General features: G+C 39.7%; 1 protein-coding gene across 4 annotated transcripts in view; it reads left to right on the top strand.

Moving 5' to 3' along the window:
- The window catches only part of MET (MET proto-oncogene, receptor tyrosine kinase), a 90128-nt gene that overhangs the window by 6710 nt on the left and 58865 nt on the right, over window positions 1-24553 (top strand). For all 4 annotated transcript variants that reach the window (XR_007780620.1, XM_030238030.2, XM_030238032.2 and 1 more), the window contains exon 2: window positions 13105-14319. Coding sequence is in view for 3 of the 4 variants with exons in the window: in XM_030238030.2 (XP_030093890.1) it covers window positions 13120-14319 (1200 nt within the window). In the remaining variant the exon portion in view is untranslated. The remainder of the gene's footprint in view (window positions 1-13104; window positions 14320-24553) is intronic.

Raw genomic sequence — 24553 nt, 5'->3', positions numbered from 1 at the left:
TCAGACTTGGATTGCTCTCTATCTTCGAGACTGTTCTACATTCAAAATTGTGTTAGGATTTCTGATATGGGAATTATATATCCTTTTATCTATTGCTATTATATATCCTGATATCTGTTATAGGTGTTATTATATGGGTATTATTATATATACTTTCATGTGTCTTCTTATCCAAATAGATCAGATTCTGTTAGGTCTGAGAAAGCAGGATGAAAGAGAGACAGAAAGTTGAAGACAATGAGAGGTGTTGGTAGTTGAATTAATGGTAAAAGTTGATTAATTGCCCTCTCCTGATGTCATTGAAAATGTTAAATAAGTTACTTTAGTTATATTCAGCTTTCCTGTCTATTTCTAGAGAGGGGTTACTAATTTTACATCTTGTATATTGTGTCTTGTAAAACCTTTCCTTAAACTCTTTAGGTTTATTGCTTTTGCTCTTTGGATTAGAGGCCAATATTTTTCCTGAAGGAAAATGTTCCTTAAAATGTTAATGCTTAGTATTCAATATCATTCCTAAAAATGCCCAAAGCTGAAGTAATATATATATATATATAATTGCAAGATTAATAATCTTTTAAAGAGTAGGTAGAAAGCAAACAGTAATAGGCTCCAGTAAGCAGTGAGCCAATGTGGAGCTCCCTGTGTGATAAAGCACTTCTGCATCAGAGAAAATAATCCAAATTTCACCCTAAAAGTGTATTTACCATCCATTTAGATGAGTGGAAAATGTTGTTCATGTTTGAAGATGCAATTTAGCTTGCAGCAGATGATTGAAAACTATCTTAACTGTTGTTTAACTCTTCTGATGAAGGAAAAGAAAACTTTGATGAAGGAAAACTTTGAACACTTTGCCTTCCTACACATGTTCAAGGATGGAGTGCTGCATGATAATGAGTTTTATCACTGTGTGTGTTTGCAGCACTTTCAAATAGTAAATGGGGCTGTTTACCCAGCCAGGATGTAGGTGCCTTTAGTTAAAGTCAGGGTGTGAACTCTATCACCTTCAGTGGAAACTATGCAAGAGTTGAAAACAGAGGACCCAGATGTGCACTGTGTTTTTACGCTTTACTTTGATTTCTTCATTTCCTAGTATTTAGGGTATATTCAGCCTATTGCAGTCAAAATCTGAAATTCCTGTGTCTGTTTTGCCTGTTATTGCAAACACTGGTGTTACAAACAAATTACCAGAGTACATGACATGGTGGCAACATTTCACTGTGTCCTTTTCCCTTCTCAGAGGACTAAATAGCTCCTTTTCTGGGAATGTCTTCTCCTGTGACATTTTCAAGACCTTGTCAGCTCTCCACCATAAATTTCCACAATGGGAAAATCCTATTGAATCTAGCATGGGAACCTTACTATAAGTTTCTGGATTATTCCATGAAATTTGATATTCAATCTGTTTGTGCTTCAGAACTGCATGTTAAAATCTCATTACATTTTATCTTCCATTAAATCCCATAGAATTCAGTTATTATTTCTATCAGATTATATTTGATTTTTGTCCTTTTTATCCTGACCTTACGTATACAAAAGAGAGGGATTGCAAGGCATATTCATTTGTGAGAAAGGGATGATTCTTTCCTCCTGGTTATATTCAGAAAGAACTAACCAACAACAGTCACCTTTTTTTTTTTTCCCTATGAAAAAAAGAAAAAGGTGACTATGAAAGGCTACATGAGAGGAAGTGTTCTGAATGCAGAACATGGTAATAGAAGTTGAGAGAGGTGAGAGCTACACAGAAGGTAAATAAAGTCAGCACAAGTGTACATGAAATCACAAAAATCATTATGACATTCTAATTGCAGAACTGAAGCCTAAGATTTTCATGTAGAGCTAAAAAAGGGGGAAACACATTGTGTGGTCATTTTCAGTTAGAAGGCCTGTTTTCCAATTCTGTGGAGTTTTCTCTCCTTCCTTCTGAAAACACATTTACAAAAATAAGTATGTATTGGTTTTTCTTCAGAGGTAAGCTGCCATGATAAAATCAGCTGGGGTAGAGCTGAGACAACTTTGCTGCTTCCTGAAGATGGCCAAGTTGCATTTTTGTTTGTTTGTTTTCAAATTGAGAAGTTTTCATATAACATACTTTGAAAGAACTTCTTTTATGCAAATAATGCCACAATTCTCTTGTAGGTGAAACACAAGCTGAGCCAACCTCTGTCTACAGGTAAGCAGGAATGGCTTAAAAATTCCTCTGATTGCAGTCAGAGAGGTTCCTGCTTATCTGAGTCTGTGCACCCAAAATTCCCTGCAGGGCACAAAAATAAGGTAACAACAGTGAATTGTTTTCACAATATAAAAAGCCTTTCAGGAAGCAGCAAGGAGCAATAAGATGTGGCTTAATTATAAGAAAGTATTCTTTTCCCAGCTGCAAGAGGGAAATCCAAAGTTATGTTATTTACTGAGACCACCACCACATGCTATTAACAGGGGTAAAAGCCCATCAGTCAAATATTTGACTGCTCATGGTTTATAGGGATTTCAAAGACTTATGGAAAGATAATGCCTGTGTCCATTAGCTAGTTACTTAGAAATGCAGCGTTGGTTAATTCAGCCTTTCTGTAAAGAGTAATTATTATCTTCATTAACAATATATAAGATTTTAAAGATTTACTGTTCTGCACCTATTATTCCTGTTACATCTTCTACATCTCAGTATTTACCCTCTATCATCTATTGCTCATTTTAAATGAGGTGCTATTGAGATTCTGTCATTGCCACTGATCTTCTGTCTTTCAGCCTGTCTTAAGCACCCTGTTCTCTAGTCCTTAGTCAGCTCAACTATCACAGGAATCAATGACAGTAATGATTGCATAGAGACTGTGGAGTCAAGTCTTGGAAAAGATGATGGCTTCACAGTGAAGGAATGTAGCTTATCCTGACCTAGCTGAGGTCCAAAACCAGGCTTTTGTGTGAAAGCAAGGTGTGTAAGAGTTGAGATCTGTCCATCCTCACCCCAAACATCTGTATCTTGTTCAAATTTAAAATGCTTAAGTGAGTAATTATTAATCATAAGAAGTCCATATTTTTTTGTCTGAACACAACATACACAGTGCTAATAAGTAATACAATATAATTTGAATATTTTTAGTAGAAGCAGGGATGTAAAAGAAAATGTTCCTGCTAAATGACAGTGACCATTGTTCAGTGCCCAAAATATTAAATTAAATATCAACTGTTTAGTAAAACATCACACTCAGGAGCAATTGTTTCACTATGAAGTCCTAAATTAAAAACATACATTTACTGAACAATTTCACTACTGCCATTTTAGTTTTCTTTTGGATAAACAGAACCAAGCTTAATATTATGGGGAAAATCCAGAGAGGCTACTTTGGCATTTCAAATGGAGTTTAGAGTGAGGTCAGGGCACAAGTCCAACAAAGGGATCTAAAAAGCTAACACTCAATGGCCACAGAACTCTCAGGTACTTAGTTCAACCAGTGTCAGCATTTTGTGCTGAATATTCCCTGGATCTCACCTGAGCTGGAGTTCTGGAAGAGAAGACAGAGCAGTAAGAGTCTCTCAGTCCTGGCTGGCTTACAGCTCCCAGCCAAGCTCCTTTGCAGTGCCCAGACAGGATGGAGCCAGGCACGGGTCCTGCTGCTGACAGGCAGCCTCCAGCACCACAGGCCATCCCCTCTCCTCCTCCCAGCTGTCTTGGCTCCAAAGCATCAGGACAGCTTTGCCCAGGAGGACTCACATTCCACTCTCTGCATCTTCCCACCAGGACAGGAAGAGGAGGAGGAGAGTGAGGAATGGTCATGGGGTGGTGGATTGCTGGATCTCATGGCAAAAGGGCAGGAGAGTGCAGGCAAAGGGCTGCAGAGAGAGGGCAGGGGGCAAAAGCAGCAGAGCCAGTCTCAAGTCCCATTTTAGACCTTTGGCCAGCCTGTTCGTGCAGGGATGAGGACCATGGTTTTAAATCAGCCCCTTAAAGGCAGGCACCATTCTACAGCTCAGCCTTTCTGTGCTGTGCCTGTAGTAAACGCCAGCACTAAGCCTTTTGTGTTTTGGGGGTGTTTTGTAAGAATGGATTTTTTATCCTCATTTCCCCCCTATGAGAAAGGTAAATGCCCTCTTGAAGTTTGGAAACAGCCTCTTTGCTTATCTCACAGACTCCTTATCTGGCTCCAGATTTCCAAAGGAAGCATTCCAGGGTCTGAACAAGTCCAAAAGCCAGTTCTGGGCCCAGTATAAATGAGAACCTCTGAAGAGCAACAGTTGCACATTTAAGCTTCACAGGTCTCTTCAAATGAGGGGAGAGGACAGGCTGAAAGGAAGTAAATGAACCAGCTGAAAAATCCTTTCAGAAACAAGCACACATAAAAAGATCCCATTAGCATGAAAAAACTCAGACTGCTCAGCCATCCCTGAACTCCTTCTTCAAACTATTGAGCTTTTCAGCATCTTCTGAAGGTCAACACAATATTTCAAAATAAAAACTGTGGCTGACGGACCCTTGCTGAGGGACATCTGCCAAAAAAAAAGGGAGCTGAGGCTGCTACAGATCAGCCACTCTCCTGATTGCAGCTGTGACACTGCTGCCTCTGGTGAGAGCCAGGATGTCAGATAGGCTGGTCCCAGGCCATTTCGGGATTTATGAACGCCAATTCCATAAAGTCCTTGGAAGGCAATCATGAATCACAGGTTCGCAGCAAGGCAGCGCTCATGCCAATGAGTCGTCATTAACTCCCTCTCTAGACCAAGTGAAAGTAGGGCATCAGTTAAAGTGCACTGCAATAACATAAACTTACAGTGACAAAAGTGAGGTCAGCATTAAAAAGAAAAGGTCATAACCTCCTAACCAAACACAGATGGGAAATGAACACTATCCTTGACATTGCTCCTGTTTGATTATCAAAAAGCTGCTATGAAGCTAAGTGGACCATCAGGTTATTAACTTTGGGATCAGATTATGTATGAAGCTGGGGCATAAATAAAGTTTATTTATTGTTTTCACTAGCAAATTTACAAACACAGCCAATTCAGTTTTGTTTGTAGCTGTTTTGAGTGTTTACACCGCATTTTCACTTGGGGCAAAGACCACCAAAGCTTTGTGTAGAGGTGGTTTGTGTTTGGCAGAGCTGATTATCTCAAACACAGCATTACACAATCATGGTTATACATTGTGGAGCCAGCTTGAGCATGGAAGGAGTGCAGTCTGTTTTCCAGCACTAAGTATACATGCAGCAATACCAGCCCAGCACAGTATCAGCCCAATGGACTGTGCCAGGCCAGACCAGTTCCCCCCACAAAAGTTCCTAGATGCAAGGAGATGACTTGGAGGCAACTTAAAGTCCTCTGTACAGTGCTGACACAGGTCCACCAGCAGAGCTTTTTCTTGGTTTTTCTTTTCCCTGGATAAGGCACCCCCAGCTGGCTGAGTAAAGGAGAGGTGAGGGTCTCATTCCAGCCTTTGGGCCAGTTCTCCAAATCTGTGAGCCCAGCTCAGTCATACAGATGTGCTGATCTTGCTGGGACCCTACACAGTTTGACCATGACATCTCAGCTTGACAAGCTGTGTATCAAGCAAGGCATCAGCAACCTTTTGGAAATCCTTGACCGTAAGTATGGTTGCTAATTTGCCTTGTGGCTCTTGGAGACACATTAAGTGAGAAGGGTGAAGTCATGGCACACAGTGGCATGCTTTATGTGTGCCCACCAAGCAGAAAGCTGCTGCCTGAAACCATCCTGCCAGCTCTTTCAGAGGAAAGAACAGAGCCAGTACTCTTTTGCTTAGTATCCTAGGTATTTGTACCACACCTTGGAAGAATTCAGGAACTTCTTGGGTTTTAGTTGCTGATATTATATTTATTATGACATTCAAAGGAAACTTGGTAATTTGGTGGGCATGTAGATCCATTGGTACCATTCAAATAAAACATACCTTATCATCACTATTTTGGTACAGTTGTCATAAATAATATACTTTACTATCTGTATCTATTGATATATAGAACTTTTTTTTTTTTTGAGAGAGATTAATGTTTGGCTGTGAAGAGTTATTATCTCAGGGACTCCTAAGAACCATTAGCAGCAAATGACAATTAAACTGCAGGAAATGTCCTGCATCAAGATCATTCATAATTGCTGTTAGAACATTTAGAACAAATCTGTATGCTGTCTTGGTTACTCATGACTATCTGCCTTTTAATCTTTTTCATTTTTATGACCTGTGCCATTCCTTTAATTATCACAGTATGGAAGGCTGTTAACTTTACAAGACAGGAAAGGCTTCCAAAATATGCTCTGCATTTCAACACAAGAATTCAGGTGGATAGCTGTTATAACCATAAAACATAAAGTAGCAAGTCTAAGTGCTGAGAGTAGTTGAGGGAATTGAGCTAAAATTGTGCTTGCAGCCAGGTTTGCCAACTTGGCTCCTTACAAAGGGAAGAACTACATTCCAAGGAAATCACACTGTCCCCATTCAGTACAGACAACCACAAAATGCTCAGACTCATACAAAAAAGTTGATCAAGAGGATAAACCCAGAAATGAAGGTAAGTTGCTTTCTCCTATTGTGAGGTGTTTCTGTGACAGCAGAAACAAGGACTTGGATCTTTATGCGAGCTTGTGCGATTTCCTCAGTCCACTGGGGTGTGTCTGCATTTATCTCAACTCACTAAAAGTTGACAAAGGCCTTTACTTTGCATATTTGGTGAAAATAGATAAGAGATGAATTAGTCTGTTCAAACATGAAAAATTTGAAGTGACCCCCAACTATGTCCATATGCACTAAGCTGACCCAGAAAACCAATATTGCCTTGTGTTATTAGTCATGAAGTGCACTATGTGTGTGTGTGAGTAACATGCTGTGTATCGAGCACAGCATGTTACTCACACACACACATAGCTCTTCTCCTACTTGTACTCAACCTTTGGACTGAATTAGATGTTCATCTGTCAGTTGTCAGGCTGAATTGTCTGCTGCAGACACCAAGCCTAAGTCTCTGCTAGAACTGGGTTTATTTTACTTCAGTTGTAGTGGTAAAGAGCCACAATAACATCACAGTTATTTTCTTACTGAAGTTCCACAATTGCTGACTTGCATCTCAGGTAAACAGGATGGAACAGTTGTGTTGTTGAAAGTTTGCTTTCTATTTTCCTGTTATTGCTAAACAATACAATAGGGTTGGTTTTTTTTTAAATCCTTCCATCCTTATCATCCAGATGTGGAAAGCTGTCCTCTTCTATTTAAATACTCAAATCCATCTGCAAATATAATATCTGCATGAAGAGACAGGGAAAGTTCTGCCTTATTTGGTGTATTTTTCTGGTTTTCAGTTATTCTATGTATATTCTGGACTTCTAGTCCATGTTCTTTTCCTTTAATTCCTCAGCCCTTAAAATGAGTACTACTTTCTCACATGAGAAATTGATCTCAATTGCAAGAAATGCTGTATTCCACCTATTAAATTAATCTTTTTGAGCAATATATAGCTCTTGATCGGTTCCACTTATTTGTAATGTATCAGTGGGTGTTTGCTGAGGTTCATTACAAAAGAACCAGTAGTGCCATTGTAGCCCATCACAACAAAAAATGCTTAAATAAATCCAGTTGTGCTAGAGACCCATGACATTAGTTGGCTTTAGTATGTTAAGTTCTGAGGCAATTCAAATAAAATACTCTACTGCACTGCAGGACACTTCCAAAAAATGCCAAATGAGTGTAAGAATAGCATTTTCTCCACTGCAATGGCTAGAGTAGTGTTCTTGTGGTTTAAAGCCTGTTAAAAATAAATGTGTTAGACAACAAAAATGCTTCTTTTGATAGCTGCTGTGGTTTATAATAGTATATTAGACCCAGTAATGGACTAAGTATATTAAAGAGTATGTTTTATGCAGGGATAATTTAATTTTTTTAATGTGTTTGAATATTGTAAGGAAAGGCTTACAGATCAGTTGAACCTGCTAATGAAAGCAATGTCTTCTGACACACATGACTACACTGTGTATGTAGAGGATTTAGTTAATGGTAGATCCTCCAGCAATTGCCTAGACTGTGCCCTGCCCAACAGTTCTTCCCCATCAGCCATCTGCATGCACACACACCTCTGAGACTAAAAATAGCAAATAGAAACCTCCCAGCTCTGCTATGAATGAATTTATAACCTAAATCACTGATAATAAGTTCTTTGACTTTATACTCTGGAAAACTGAATTGGGCTAGGGCGCATACCATGCTGTAGGAAAAATAATGTTGCCACCCTAGTCAGGATGACTGACCTAACCTAAAGCTGAAATAGTGCTGAAGACAAGGGAACATGAATTTTAACTCAGATTAGCCATTTGAACTCAGCTCGGGGATAATTTGTGTGTTTCCTGCTGACTTATTCAATTTCCTTGTTCTCTCTGTTGTCTTAAGGTAACTAAGTTCATATTAAAAACCTTTTTTTATTACCTCTGAACTTAGAAAACATGTTACCCTCACTAAGTGTTTTAGATATACTCAACCTTGTGTACAGATGCAATTGGTTTATTGAATAGTCTGAGGAAGACCCATCCATTGTGAGCATCATCTGTTGAAGCTGATGCCAGTGCTGTGGCAGATTTGCAACAACTGATTAAAGTTGGATGAATGGAGCTGTTATCATCCCCTCTCATTTTCCCTGTCCTCTTAAATGATGAAGTCCTCTCCATGGCACAGCCTCTGAACCACAGGGAATCAGGTCCTGCACTGGCACAGATTTTAGTCCAAAATAGCAAAGCAAACTGAATTCTCAGGAGGAGTGGTCACTAGGGTTATTCTATATAAATTTGCCACCTCAACTCTGTTAGAGACCTAAGTAACAAGATGTACTCTCCCACTGGAAAAAGTATAAAACCATACTATCAGCTTTAAAAAAGAGAAAAGGCTACCATTTGCTGACAGTACAGTTTTTGAAACATGAATTAACATGACTCTGCTGTCACCTAACCTGAAATGACCTATCTTAGGACTAAATATGTTCTTGTACAAACACTCTCCCTGTGGGATAGAGGACCCTGCCATTTCCTTTTCTGTAATAAAGCTAGGAAAAATGAGATGCACCAAACAACGGACAAAATGTTTTCATGTCAGCATGTTGTCTGAGCTTGTGCAGATCCATGGAGTGCTTGTGATTAGAGGTAAATGGGACCCAAGTTCCTGAAATGAGGGAAAGGCAAACAAGCATGGCTGTGTTTTCTGGCTTCCTTGCATACGCCAGCTTGAACATCTTCCACAATAAGGCCTGGCCTGACATGTCAGTACAGTTGCAAACAGTGCCAAGGAGAGACATGATGTTCAATATTTACAAATTATCACCCAAGTCATAATTAGAGGGAATGAAACTTGTAGGAAGAAGATTTCCATTGGGAAACTTAATGGTACAAAAACAAAGCACCAGCCATAGCACTCACACTAATATGACACATCATTACCAACCATTTGCAATGGTTAACCAAAATCTATTTTCTCATCAGTTTTACTGGCTACTGTCTGATGAGGGATGGAAAAATGAGCACACCATGACACTGGCTTTGAAAATATCTCTTGCAAAAGGAATAATCCATGACAGCTATTGCTCACTGGTGGCTATCACAGGCCAAAACTTACAAGTCATCTGTAGACACATGAAGGACACACACATGTGTCGCAGGAAGGTCACAAAAGATTGAACAGCATCCATCATTCAGACCAGGCAGAGAAACAAAAGGTTTCCTTGTTTTCCTTCTGCAACTGATAGAGAGCAGCTAGTTCTTTGACCTGTAGCTATAGCACAAGTATTTTGGTTCTGATTCATCAAATCTCTGTAAGTTCAACAAATTACATTTGAGTGTATGCTGTGGAGAGCTGTTGGACCTTTGAAGAGAGACTGAATTTTTAATTCACCAAAATTTCTCTGCTTCTTCAGGATGTATTCAGGTGAAGTGTATTTGCAGTGACCTGGTCTGAAGGTTACAAAAGAGCAGCTCTGTACTGGACCTTGCAGTGCAGGAATACAGAAAAAACCTGGGTCAGATGCAGATGAAAAGTGGCACAAAATGTCATGAGACTCTGAGAAAGAAGCAGCAGAGTTTTTAGGATGTGAGGACGGTGAAGTGCTCCTCACATGATTCCTATGTTCTCCCTAAGCTATAAATGTCTCACTGTAGGGCATGTTCCTTCTGGTGTCAAGCACCTTGAGAGAAGATTCACAGTATGCTGAAGACATGGACTGTGGAGAACCATTTTCCCTAGACAGATGCCCATAAATCTGAGCCAGAGCTTCCCATAGGTTGAAATCAGCAGATTTCTGTCTGGGAGGATGCTTGAAACATCTCAAAAGTAAACAAGGGAAAGCACTATGATGAAACTCATAGAGATAAGATGACTTGATTTTCATTTATTGCTCATATTTTCCTTCCTGGAGTGGTAAAATAAATACCTATTATTCCTGGCATCCTCTACATCACACTGAATCCCACTTTTGTTCTTACTGTTAAATTTTCCATTCCAACCTCACTTGCTAAAGGAGTCTAAGGTGGAATTTTTGGTCTCCAGAACATAGATTGAAATCAGTGGTGTTTTACTGAATGTCAGCAGAGCAGACTGTCTGAGGAAACTGGCCTCATATCCCAAAATATGGTTGGAGTGAAAAAATATGTCAGATAGTATTTATGGCTCTAAATACTCCTGCAGGGCACACTGGTACTGATTGTTGGGCATCTAGGGATCCCCTTTTTCAGACACTGGAAGAATAGGGAGGATTGTAAACTGAATACTGAGGGACCTGCTGGGTGGGAAATCTGTTAAAACAAGAACACAGTACAGAGTATACTGCAACAAATAAGGTGCCTGTCAAGTAACCTTCCTTCGATCTTTTTTGCCTGTTTTGGTGGTGCTCCATCCTCATGCAGCTCTTGTCCCACCCATTACTTTGTCTCTCCACTGCAGGGCTGCCTCTGTTAAGTGGGTTTAAACTTATTACAGTAAACAATATATCTACCTCTGGCTGGTGTCAGAAATAGAGCACTTTTGGAATTTTCTTCTTAATCTAGTATTTGTCAGAACACGTTGACTCACCAGAAGTGAATCTGCAGGAATGCATTGGTTTCAGCAGTTTCTTGGGTGGAAGTGCTGGTTGAAAAGAGGCAGACAGTCAGACCAGGCCCCCACTTCTCCCAGTGCTGGGACCTGCACTTGACACTGGCCAGGCAGGATGTGAACATGGATCATGTGGGAATTCTGGGTGTTTTACACAAACTTCGAAAGCTCTTGGTTTCATCCCAGCGCAGAGCAGGAAAAAATTCACCATGCTACAGAGGACAAGTAGACAGTTTCCCACTCCATACAATATGGAAGTCAGCAGTTTGTGTACTGGGACCATTTTCTAATTATATCAATATCCTTGCTCTTTTTTCTTTTGCTTTCAAATCTAGGCTAGATTTGTTTCCAGGATTTGGTTATCACTAATTATTATCAGAAAAATGTTACTGATTTGAAGTGTGATCTTTATGTCTCAATACTAGAAGCGTGACTCGTTTTTACCAGCTAATACTTGCAAATAGCCTGTGTTTCAGATTTTTATCCCAACTCTCAATCATGATTCTTATCAGATAACAGGGAGGAAGAACAATTAGTTTCCAAAACCTATTATTTTGTGTAATTAAAGAGGTAAACCACAGAAAGAATTCAGTGGATGCTGAAATAAAGCCCTACAAGAATTATTGATGGATTGTTTTAACCAATCTAGTGAAAGCACTAGATTTATACACAGCTGAAACAGCTCTTGTCTATAGCAGTATTTTCATTTCCTAATGAAATAAAAAATTGGTACAGATTCCTATTATTCAGTTTGTAATTTTCAAGATCATCTATTTAAAATTCTCTCAGTGGTCACAAGCATTTCTTGATTAGCAACAATTGCCTAACTATAGTCAAAGTTAGAGAAATTTTCCCAAAGTATGTGATCATATTGCTGTTAGAATGCATAATTGTCTTCTCCATGAAGAAGCTAAATTTGGCTTAGCAACTGTGTCATGATGTTGACAGAAGATATCTGGTGTGACAGGGCATAGTGTGGATACTGCACTGAAAGGCTCATAACCACAGTTCATTTCATTGATCTTTCAAGGGGGTGAAATATCACACAAGTCATCTGCCTTTGGTTTTTCAAGCCACATCAAACAACTGTGTGGAGACGTAAAAGAAAAAGAGAGAAGTGCCAGGTGGTTTGATTTCATCAGTTAATGGCTGTAGGTCACTTGATAGCCCTTTGTTTACAGCACAGCGATACGCCTGTATCTTGTAAGGCTCACCGGAGTGACTTACTGCTGTGGTACAGGGCCTAAAATAAAGCTTGCACATGCCAAACACCACATGATGCATAAAATATTCTAATAATACATTACAAAGCCTTGTCAACGCTAGGGAGGATGACTGTTCCAAGAAGTAGGGCTGACTGAAAAAAGACGTTCTTTTTTCCAAACTGGGCCTTTATGAAAGACAGTGATTTGGGAAGCTGGAGGGAGGGGGAGAAAGAGAGAGAGAGGGGTTTCTTCGTTTGGTCTGGTGGAGAAGCGTCTCTTCCTTGGTTAATCACAAAAATCAACAGAATATAAGTCCATTCAGCTCAAATCTTGGCATTATTTCATGTCTTTTCTATTTCTTACTTTTGATCAGCTTTGCTAGGAATTCGTTCAGCCCCTTGAGAACTTGACAAATACCTTATAGCCACACACTGAAGTGCTCCAACTGCTTTGTGTGCTGTTGTGCCCTAAGTTTCCTGGGCAGTTGTGCTTTTAGCAATGTGCACACCATCCTGTTCTAAACTGTAGCAGTCAGCTGGTTTAATGGCGTTGTGGAAGTAGTCCTCTCTCTTTTGCTGCTCTACAACGTGCCGAGGGGTCTTGAGAAATTCATCATAACAAAATCCTTCTGTGAATTTTTCTAAAGGCAGTGAAATGGATACCTACAGTGATTGTAGCCATTTCTAGTACAACTATTATGACACTAAGCAAGATTGCAACACTTCTTAAACAGAAATAGTTCAGCTACTACATGCAGCCTAGAAACGGATTTCTGTTGTCTGATAAACTGACGGTTTAGTATATGAAATATAACCATTTTTTCCATTAAATATATTTTGACAGATTAGATCTCTGACAATGAAGCCTTTTACTGCATATCCTTCTGGGTTTATTGTATTCCTGTTTGCCTTGCTGCAGAGGAGCCATGGACAATGCAAAGAAGCAGCTAAAAAATCAGAGATGAATCTTGGTGTAAAATATGATCTTCCTAACTTCATTGCGGACACACCAATTCAGAATGTAGTTTTATACAAGCACCATGTTTATATTGGAGCAGTCAATAAGATTTACGTGCTAAATGAAACTCTCCAGAACATTTCTGTGTACAAGACTGGGCCTGTTTTGGAGAACCCTGACTGTGCACCATGTGAAGACTGCCGAGATAAAGCCAATTTATCTAACAGCATATGGAAGGATAACATCAACATGGCACTGCTTTTAGAAACTTACTATGATGATCAGCTCATTAGCTGTGGTAGTGTGTCCGGAGGCATCTGCCACCGTCACATCATTCACCCTGACAACCCTGCTGACATTGAAAGCGAGGTGCACTGCATGTACTCACCCCAGGCGGATGGAGAAGCAGATAACTGTCCTGATTGTGTTGTTAGCACTTTAGGAACCAAAGTTTTGGTGACTGAAAAGGACAGGTTTGTCAACTTTTTTGTTGGAAATACTGTGGCATCTACATTTCAACCTCCCCATGTGCTGCATTCAATATCGGTTAGAAGATTAAAAGAAACGCAGGACGGTTTTGAGTTTCTCACAGATCAATCTTATATAGATATCCTCCCTCAGTTCCGTGACTCGTATCCTATTAGGTATGTCCATGCCTTTGAAAATGATCACTTTGTCTATTTTTTGACTGTACAGAGAGAAACTCTTGACTCGCAATCTTTTCACACTAGAATTATTCGCTTCTGCACTTTAGACTCAGAGATGCGTTCCTACATGGAAATGCCTCTTGAGTGCATTTTTACTGAAAAGAGAAGGAAGAGGTCCATCCGAAAGGAGGTATTCAACATTCTGCAAGCCGCCTATGTAAGCAAGCCTGGTGCAGCTCTAGCACACGAGATGGGCCTTGGGCTCAACGATGATATCCTCTATGGCGTTTTTGCACAAAGCAAACCAGACTCTTCTGAACCAACCAACCGATCCGCTGTCTGCGCCGTCTCTGTGCGAACCATCAACGAGTTCTTCAACAAGATTGTTGACAAGCAGAACATGAAATGCCTCCAACACTTTTATGGGAAAGAGAGCAAATACTGCTTGAACAGGGTAAGTGAAAATTTATTTGTTACATTTTGGGACCTTTGTTCTCTCTTTGCCTATTCCATTGCCAGGTATCCATCCCGTCAGTTTCGGTTACAAAATGTAAGTCCCTGATTGCCTAGCATTGCTGTTGATTATCCCTAAAAGGATTAGTTCCTGTAAATTGAGTATAAAAATCACTTTTATGTGGCAAAAATAATGTAGCTTTTTGCTTGAGAAACTGATGCAGATAAATGGAACATTTAGGCAGTTATTTCTTTTAAAATTTAAAAAAAAAGTATTCATAAGCATTCATGTGCATTGAAGAGTCCCTGGAAAAGCATCACATACTTAAAAGTATGTTAATGCTGAATCACTGCCCTTCTCAGAAAAAAAATGAAAGAGATGGTTTGGAATATGGCATGAAGAGCCAGATTGGAATGTGGTTACTCATGCTTGGTACAGAAACAGTTCAGCTGACATCAGTTTTCTGCAAGAAAGTGTCAGTGAAATCTGTATTTGAATGAGGGTTCAGGTGGTCTCAGGTGGGAGGGTTGCGTTTCTGTACACCATGACTTCAGGAGGCTGCTGCTCTCCAACACATGAAATAATGTCAGCAGAAGAAGCACAGGAATTTTCCCTTTCTCTTCTGGCCAGTGTCTGGGCTGGTTTTAGGTCTTGTAAAAGATTCTGGGAATCTGGGAATCAGGTACTGAGAACATTACTTTGAAACATGAAACATTAGCACTTTCAATCACCTGCTTATGAAGCAGGCCTCTAAATATCCTACCTGGGGAACTTTCTGTTCTCCAATACAAGAAATTTGGAGCTCAGAGATGGCACAATGTCTTCTATCAGAGGTCCAGAGCCTCTGTGGAGGGGCTCTGCTCAGCCAGTTTGAGGCCACTGTCAGGACAGATCAACAGCTCAACCTGCATTTAGAGGTGGATGGTATCTGTCATATCCCATTGTTGGAACAGCTCAAAGTGAGAGTGGGAGCCACAGACCTCCTTCACTCCAAGTATCACCAGTGTCCCCTTCAGCACAGGGCATCAGGTTAGGATGTTGACACAATGCCCTGGTTAGAGGTGGGAGTCTGTTTTGTCAAAGAGAAGGGCTGCTCCCCACTGCCAGGGGTGAGACAGGGCAGTCTGGGGAGAAGAACCCATCACAGAGACCCTGTGGCTTCTCCCTAGTAGCAGGAATGTGCTCAGAGAGGGTCTGAGGCAGTCTGAGCAGAACCACAGCAGCCTTGGCATTTGGGGATGACTGCTTATAGCAGGCCCCAGGTGTTCCACACAGATGTAGGCATTGCCAGTGGATGCTGATGCAGCAGCCCCAACAGACACAGCATTTCATTCCCTTTTTTGTGGGAGGGGGAAAGGCAATTTTTAGGAGCTAAAAACAAGCTAGCAAACATTCAGCACAGTAGCTTCTCTCTCTTCACTTTGTTATTGCTGTCCTAATTTTTCATTTCAGGTAGTAATATCCTTTTTTTTTTTTTTTTTTTTTCATTTTTCAGTTCATTTTTAACAAGAACCATTGTCCTTCTCTGAAAGTATTTTATTCTATATTCCTGGGGTATATGATTTGTGAATGACTGTCTTTAAAGCTCGTGGCCTTTAACTTATCTCATTCTGCTCTTGCCTATACACACATTTCATAATGTGATCTCCTCAAAGCAAAGTATACCATTAAAATATTGACAGAATAATTTGCAGCTTTTCACATGCTGGGAAGTACTTTCATGTTTCAAAAGCCTTTCTGGAGTCTGCTGCTGCTTTGCATATCAGAATGAATGTCGTGTCCTGCCAACATGTTTATTATAGTTGCCTATTTTCAAGAAATGTCATCAGAGTTCTGATTTCTGCTACATTAAATTGATAAAGTGAAAAATGCTTCTATGATTTCTTGTGATTCTTTTAAATGGCATAAAGGCAGTCAGAAATTTTTGTCTTGATTGTTTGCTTAACACTGAAATATCAAGACTGTCAAGCTTTGCTGTACCATTTCCTTTGCCTTATTCCAGAGGGAGGGCTCATTAAGGCTCCAGTAAAAAGTGTCCTTTGAGGTTTTTCAGGTTTCAACTAGCCACAGATATTGGCAAGAAGTCACCAACCATCTTTTGCACACCTGTTTTTCTCTGGTGTGGAAAGTAGACCTGAAGGGTTGGAGTGTGAAGGAAGGGAAGGAGCAGGCAGAAGAAGGAAGGCATGTTATTTCTTATGCTTGGCCCAAAAATGTGAAATCTGGTCTTTCCTGATTTTGCTGGAGATTAAATAATGCTTAGTAAAAAAAAGATTCTCAAATCCCCTAACTCTTCTTAGGCCTTTCTTTGTACATTGTAGAAGCATACATGAGGGCATAAAACTTTTTCCCCTTTATGTAAGTCAGCCTCAACTTAAAAGAAAGCTTTTATAAAATCTGAGAGTTTGTCACAGTTTACTGTTGCAAAATTCAAAACTTGGTTTTTTTGTAATGTAGCCAAGATGATCTTCCTCTTTGATGTCAAGAGAATAAAACCACAGATCACTCATGCAAGTGAAAGTCACTGACCACTGCAAAATTAAGTCACAGGACAGTGAAAACAGTCCAGCAGTGAATATGGTATACCACTAACTTCAACATTAAAAAGAAAAATGAGCCTCTAGCACTCTTTGCAAGGAAATGCTCTCTGATAATTTACAGTTAGAGTCTGATTGATGAAAGCTATTTCATGTTTTCAAAATAAGTCCCATAAGACAATTGTACATAATTTTGTTTGACTTCGGGTAGTCCATCTTTTTAAGTGGCTGTCCCTCAGGACTGTTCATCTGAGGCTTCTAAAGGTAGAATTAGATCAAAATAAACCTGAAAGATACATCCAAAACACTACCTCAACTTTTTCTTCTCGTATTTAAAGCAAAAATAAGAAAAACTTCCACTCATCTCGATGTAATAGGCAAAATTTGTTCTGTTTTGGCCTTGTTTTCTAAAGGAATGAAGTTTATGTGGTCATGCTATTTTAGGTCTGTTTTTCTGTAAGTTATCCTTACAGCCTCAGCAATAAGAAATCTTAAAGATTCAGGTGGGAATCCAGAGACAGGTCCCATATAGGCTCAGGCTGTGGAAATTGATGAAATTTTAGGAGTACCTTTCTAAACATCGGCAGGAGTCACAAGGAAGGTATTGCCCACCCATGGGAATAGTCTCCATCAGAGCTTAGTTGAAGAGCAAAGTCAACCAACCACAAGATATAAATCCAGACAAAACTGTGCTTCACTTACTCCAGAGCTCATGGAAAACTTCATAAAATCAAAACAAAACATTTCCAGTTGTGTTTAAGTGTAATACATAATAAGCCAAAACCTGGGCTGACTGAAGTCAGGGTTAGGAAAAATGAATCTGATGGAGCATCTGATTGATGTCAGACGTACTTCAGCAGAGCTGTGACCAGTTAGTACTGCCTAATAATTTCCTTCAGGGAAGAGCTGGCTGACACTTAAATGACAGCAAGATGGAAACAGAACTGGCTTCGAATTAAAAGAAAAATTGGGAGTAATAGTAAAGAGGTTTTATTGCTTGAGTCAGGACAAAGATATCTGAGAGGTAGCTGCTGTGGGGGGTTTTGAATCACTGTTCAGGAATCTCCCACAACAAAGAGAAAACTGGATGTAGTCTTTAAGCAAAGTTTATTTGGTCAGTTAGTCATTATCAGCCCCATGTGGTGTCCTCAAAGCAGAGGTGTGCTTAGATGAGGAGACAAATGTTGCTTACTTCATTTGCAGACATAGTCCAGTAGTGTGCATCTTTACTGTATGTTAAATGGGATTTTTCAAGTGAGGAAGATGAGTTGATTTTAGCCTTGACAATCTCAACTATACATTTCAGTGGCCATTAGATAGATCAGGATCTTACAGGCTTTTTTCTTGTCCTTTCTGCATCTCTTACGTGATAAACAATTGTAAGCCAAATTACCTGACTTTAATCATTATGGACTTACATGATAAAACACCTCTAATGATGAAATCCAAATTCAGCTCTGTAAAGATCTTATGTCTTTGGTTTTTCTACAGGCAAGTTCAGGTGAAGGCCTAAAATACTTAGACCTTACAGGAAAAGAGAAGTCACAGACAGGCTTTTGCCACCATGTTCCCAGAAAGTGTCATAAAGCAAAACAACCTGGTCACAACTCCTGTTAAAAGAAAGGCACAAACAGTTGGAAAACATGAAAGGAAAGATCACCAAAACAAAAAATAAAGGGAGGGTAAAATAAACACATGGTGATGCTTCTTTATTACCATTACACACATGACAGATGAGTAAAATTAGGTTATGCTTATATTGTAATGGAAGAAAATAATTGCTGCCTTCTATCAGGAAACCGCAAAGGCACTTATTGATCTGTCATCTTAAGGCTGTGTCTAAGAATATTTAATAAAATAAACAGAGACAAATAACTCTTTTGAGGCCCTGGAACTGTAATATCCCACACAGTTTGGCATAAAATTTTGTCAGGTTTAAAAATAACACCACATATCTCTGATTAAAATGGGTTGTTGCAAGTTACTCAGATAGTGTCACAGCATGGAGATGTTTTTATATTGTGAGTAAAATGTGACTGAATATTTTCCCTAAAAGTCAGATACCAGAATCCATTAGATTTGTCCAGTCATTTATTCCTCTGGAAATGCTTTATCAGATGGCATACAACACTCTGCCTGGGCATGAAATCTGTTCCCATTTGTATGCAGGCTCCTCTGTGGGGCTCTGACATCTCAGAGCAATAAATGAGGAGGGCAGAATGATGGGCAGAGTGCACTGGCACCCTTTAGGAGATGCTGAAACCCCAGTAACAGGGGGATAGCCTGCACCCACATTCCTGTTCTGCCCTCACTGCCTCTCTGCCCTGAGCCCTGGCAGTACCAAGGGTCTCTGCTGTGCCTGTACCAGGGGAGGGCAGGCAGGGTGTGCTCACCAGCCTGCTCCTCCCCACCATTAGGTACATGGCCACCTACCCACCTGGCCGTGGAAGAGCTGATGTGAGGGATTGCAGGGAGAGTCTGGTCTCCAGTTAAACTGCACGGGAGGGGCACAGGTATGAGTCTGTAGGGGTGAGGTATGAGCATGGCTGTGGGTCTGGGAAGGTTATCTCAGGCTCAACCAGATTTAGCAAATGCTTGGCTGCAGAGGTAAGGGACTGGCCACATGGACACCTACATGGGGGAGTTACTGAGAAAAGGACAGGACGAGGAAAAAGGCAGGTCAGGGAGTTTTAGGAAAGTTCCCCACCACCCCTAGTGGTAGATATCTTTGCAGACTCTTGGGAGGCCCAGGAGCTGTGGAGTTTGAGGGCTAACCTCTTAGTCACCAATGCTGCAAAAAGTACAGTTTTCCTTCTCTTGATGTCTACTTAGGGACCTGTCTTTCCTTTCTTCCCAGTGCTGCTGCTTGGCATTTTATCATCTTCTTGATGAAAGCTGGATTTCTCTGTGAAAAAGTAGTATCCATTAAACTGCCATTTTCTGCAAAGGGCACAGCTTTATCAGCCAGAGTTACTAATAATGTTCCATTTCCAGACTTTTTAATCAAATTCTTCCACTGAAGACATGGTTCCCTATTGGTTATTAGTGTAGAAAAGTGACTCTGCTGCTTTTCTCTGGAATTGCACAGAAATCATTTCAGGCAGAAAGTAATTTTTATTTTGTTAAAATGAATATCTGGTCATGTGGTTTTTATGTCTCAGTTTCTGAAGGCCCTTGAATAAGTCTAAAGACTAGAACTGAACAAAGTCTAATTTTCTTATCCTATGTAGCCTTGCAAATTAGAAAAATTTTATAGTCCCACAAAAAGAGATGTTCAAACTACTATGCTAGTAGTTATAGAGTACTCAGGACACTCCCTGAAGATGTATAATATTCAGATCTGAGCCTCTTTTCCTGGGTTCAGACCAAATTCTAAGACTCCTTAATCCCAGATTAAGTTCATGTCAAGTCTCCTGATGACTATTCTGCTATGGGACCATCTCAGCCCCTTCTGGAAGATCTGCTTGGATTTCTTAAAGCACAATTCCAAGTTCCAGAGAAAGAGAAGCTGATCATGCAGCATGCTGTGTGCAGATCTAAGTCCTGGATTCATCCCACCTGGCTTTGGTAGGTGGTTGACATATCTCAGCAAGCAATGAATTTTCCTCGTGTTCTGCTGCCAAACATTGGAGAGACACTTAAGTCCTGACAAAGCAGACATCTGCCTGTCAGCTCACTCAGCACCCACCTTACCTCAGCAGTTTTCTACTGACTCTGCTTATTCTGACTCAGGACCACATCTGGCCATCGTTATTGCTCACTAAAACAACAGTAGGTAATTATTGTCCAGGAGAGAGCTGTGTTACTCAAACTTTCTAAGTGGCATGTGGGTTTCTGATCTCAGACAGCTTTTGCATCAGAGTGGAATTACTCCTCATTTCCAAACATACAAGTAGAACCAGAATCAAATCCCACAGTAAATTAAAGAAAAAAAAATAATAGTGCTGAGGCAGAAGATCCATGGCACAAATGGTTCAGAAAGCAAGTGTAAACCACATGAATTTATTACTTGCACTGTCTACAGGGTGTGTGAAAACAAAGAAATGCTAGAGAAATGATCTTGCAGGAAGTGATAATGACAGCTTAATTTTCTTCAGGCAGATGTCACCTGCTTTTATACACAGCCTGTGGGAATTAGGGCAGATTGCATGATTTTCTTCTAGTTTCTTGAATTCTTTCTGTCCCACACATGTCTTGCACCACTGTTTTGGCTAGACATGCAGTTGTTGTGCAATGTTGGAATAAGGGTCTCCACATTCAGCATTGTCTTTGGATAGCTAGTCTAGATGGAATTCCCAGCTTTTCTATTTTACCACAGCTTCAGTGTCAGTAAGGACTTCCATGAAAAATGCACCTAATAGACACTATAAATGTACAGCAAAAGTGCTTTCATCAGCTCAATATCTCCAATGGATTACTTTATTTCTTAAAAATGTGTAATTAGTCAACACCTCTTCTTTGATAATCTGTATACTGAGTTAAATGCTAGATTAATATAAAGGAAATCAGCAAAACACAAAGATTACTTAGGTCCATTTTGTCTGCTGAATCAATAGGATTTACTTAGTGCTAATGCACTAACCAGATTATGAGAACTAATGCAGTACTGTTCAATGACAAAAGCAAATAACTCTTTGAATGATCTTGGCAAAAGAACATGAAATCATCTTAATTTGTATTAACTAATTACATTTAACATAGATGTTTTTTTACTTATTACCTTAAGTGGAGCATCAGTACAGCGACTTCCCCCATCTCATTTTAGGAGTAGATCAAAGCAACAAGAATTAAGAGGACTGAAATGATATTGTGTAAAATTTTACACTGATGGAGTTCTTTTAAAAATTTTATTTTCGGAAAGGGAAATGCTTTCTCTGTATTTCATATAAAAATCTTTGAATTGCTTTGAAATACATGAGGAATATTGGGAAGAGGAGGAAGGAAGAAGAGGGAAACATTTTTTTGTTCAAAACAAAAAGAGGAAGAAACTCTTCTACCTTTGAGAATAAGGCTTCATTGCCTCAGCAGAAGTTCTTAGAACAGAGAACCCAGTCCCCTGTCCCAGACATGTTCTGTCCTGCATGAACACTGGACTGAGTTCAGAGCACCCACACACCCTCAAGGTGTTGTTCACCAGTCAAGAAAAAACAGAAGCACTGTGTCTCTGCTTCTATGGGAACTGTTTAGCACATGAATTGGCTTCCACTGGAAAAATTGTGCCTTTCAATATGATTAATTTTTCCCTGCCTTAGGATTACAAGAATTATAATTACCATGACGATGATCAAGTCACTCTCATCCTCAGACAACTACCTGGCTTCACTGAATTATTTGGGCCAGAATTACATTCTTGGGTTTTCAAAGGAGAGAAGCAGTGATCAAATGCACTTCTCACCTGAAGAGAAATAATGAAAACTACCCAGAAAATTAAGGTGTATCAAGAACAGCAAAGCCACATTGGCTGAAAATATATGGAAATATTTAGAGAGGAAAATATGATACGGTTCTTCTGTGTTCCTCATGATTACTTCTCCTGTCCAGAGTCTGCTGTACATGTAAATTTTTCACCATTATGTGTCTGATTCCAATAGGACCCACTCTGAAAACTGTAGCTTGATTACTCATCTTAATTCACTGACTTCCACAAGAAAGAGACAAGGAACTTATACACTTATACACTACTCTTAAGTTTTAATGGTCTTGGTAAGCCATTTGTTATGCAAAATCACTGATTCATTCAGAAACTCTGCAGTAGTTTCCTTGGAAAAAGATTTTTGCCATTTGCAGATGTCTGGATCCAGGTCATTTAACAATAGCTTATTTCTCAGTACTCCATGTTATGGGACAGACCTTAAGGGTCTTTTCCAACCTATGGGATTCTTTGATTCTATGAAAAAAGAAATGCTGTTGGCTCTTGTTGGTGACCACTTCTCTATGAACTCTCCAGAGTTCATAGCAGAAAAAAAATGTTGATTCTTACAATTTTGATTCTTGACAGCCAGCAAGTTAGAAGTCTTATAAACAAACCAGCAGGAAATAAAACTCATGCATATTCCTACTTTCATTGAGCTTTACATCATGACTGCACTATTTTATGATTGGTACTAGGAAATATCACCTAGTTACTTTCAGACCATTTCTCCAATTTGTCAAATTAAATTTTAACTTTAACGATGTCCTCTAAGTGGCTCACAAGACAGTATGAAATGTTCTACAGTGATTAAGTCATTGATCTCCAGTTTATTCAAGACATTAAACATAAAATCAAGACATTATACATAATATCACTTTCTATATGAGCACTGCACTTAACTAAGAGCAGGTTTTAACCAGTGCTAGAAGAATGAGCCTGGAGGAATGTTTCTCCAATTTGCAGTCACTGCAAATTAGAGAAAAGCTCACAAAAATATATTTGGATTTTTTTTTTCCTGGGCATAGTATTCAGACTAGAGACTAGACTTTTGGGTCATTTTTCTGACACCAACCTAACCAGGTATTTTTCTGAGATTTTTCACAAGTTTTTGTAAGAATTCCTTCTCCACTTTGCACTTTTGGTTTCAAATATGCAGCTCTGTCTGAAATATTTTAATTTTATGCTCACTGAATGTGACATATAAACCATCAGTTAGCTGCAAAACAGTGACAGCTCCTGATAGCTCAGCTCAGTGATGTCTAGAGACATTTTTGGCATTTTTGTCTTCTGTGGACCAAAACAAGGGTAAATTCCAGAATACCACAGCTTCCCGTATGAACCAATAAGATTACATTCATTATCTTCGAGCCTTCTGGACACAGCTGTAAGGCAGGGCTTGTTCACACCTCACTGCATTCCAGCAGCACACCTGTGCCAGCTTAACAGTAACAAAGCCCTCTCTGTGAATCACAGGCAGAATTGGCACCTCCTGTCCTACAAGAGAAGCAATATAGCTGAACCCAGGCCCTTACCCGTGCTCTAATCGTCCATTTCAATAGTTGTGTGATTTCTCAGTGGAACTTGGCATGATATCCAGAGTGCATCATCTGACATCAGTTATTTTTCCACATTGACAGCCAAATGGATAGTTATGTGTATACTGGGAGGGAGTGAGGGAGGGAAGGAGAGAGAGAGAGAGAACCAGACTCAAAAGTGTTAATTTAAAGCAGCATGCTTGACAAAGTTTTCCCTGTTATCAATCTTCCTTTAGTTTTCTAAGTAGCCTTTTAATCTCTGCATTTCTACTCAAAGATCAAAGCCTTCCTATGTCTTGAACAGCCAACCCTACATTATGGTTAATCCATGAAGTGCCAGGTTTTTTAAGAACCATATGCGTAACAATCTACAGGTTCTTCAACAGATAGACAAAATTATGGCATCTCTGAGGAAGGCTGAGCTCACTTTGTGGCTAGCTGACTTTGGAGAAGGTGTCAGGGTAAGCAGGAAAGCCTATCCACATTTTCCAAAGAGCTTGAACAGGGTTTCATGAGGCAGCACGTTAGGATGTTGGAATTGTGCTGAAATGACTATGTAGGAGGAAGTACTTTAAGCTTAGCACAGAAACATCTCTCCAAAGTCTTTGCTTATGGAAAAAAGCAGTTACAGGAAAGAGCAAAGATCCCATGTTGGGGGAGGGTAAAATCAGAAATCTGCCTTATTTCAAAAAGCATGAAAACTGTACATCTTTCTGCACTTGAACTATTCATACTCACTGTATGAGTAA

The sequence above is a fragment of the Serinus canaria genome, chromosome 1A, assembly GCF_022539315.1.
Source record: "Serinus canaria isolate serCan28SL12 chromosome 1A, serCan2020, whole genome shotgun sequence".
Classification (NCBI taxonomy): Eukaryota; Metazoa; Chordata; class Aves; order Passeriformes; family Fringillidae; genus Serinus; species Serinus canaria.
This window is presented reverse-complemented; position numbering and strand designations above follow the sequence as displayed.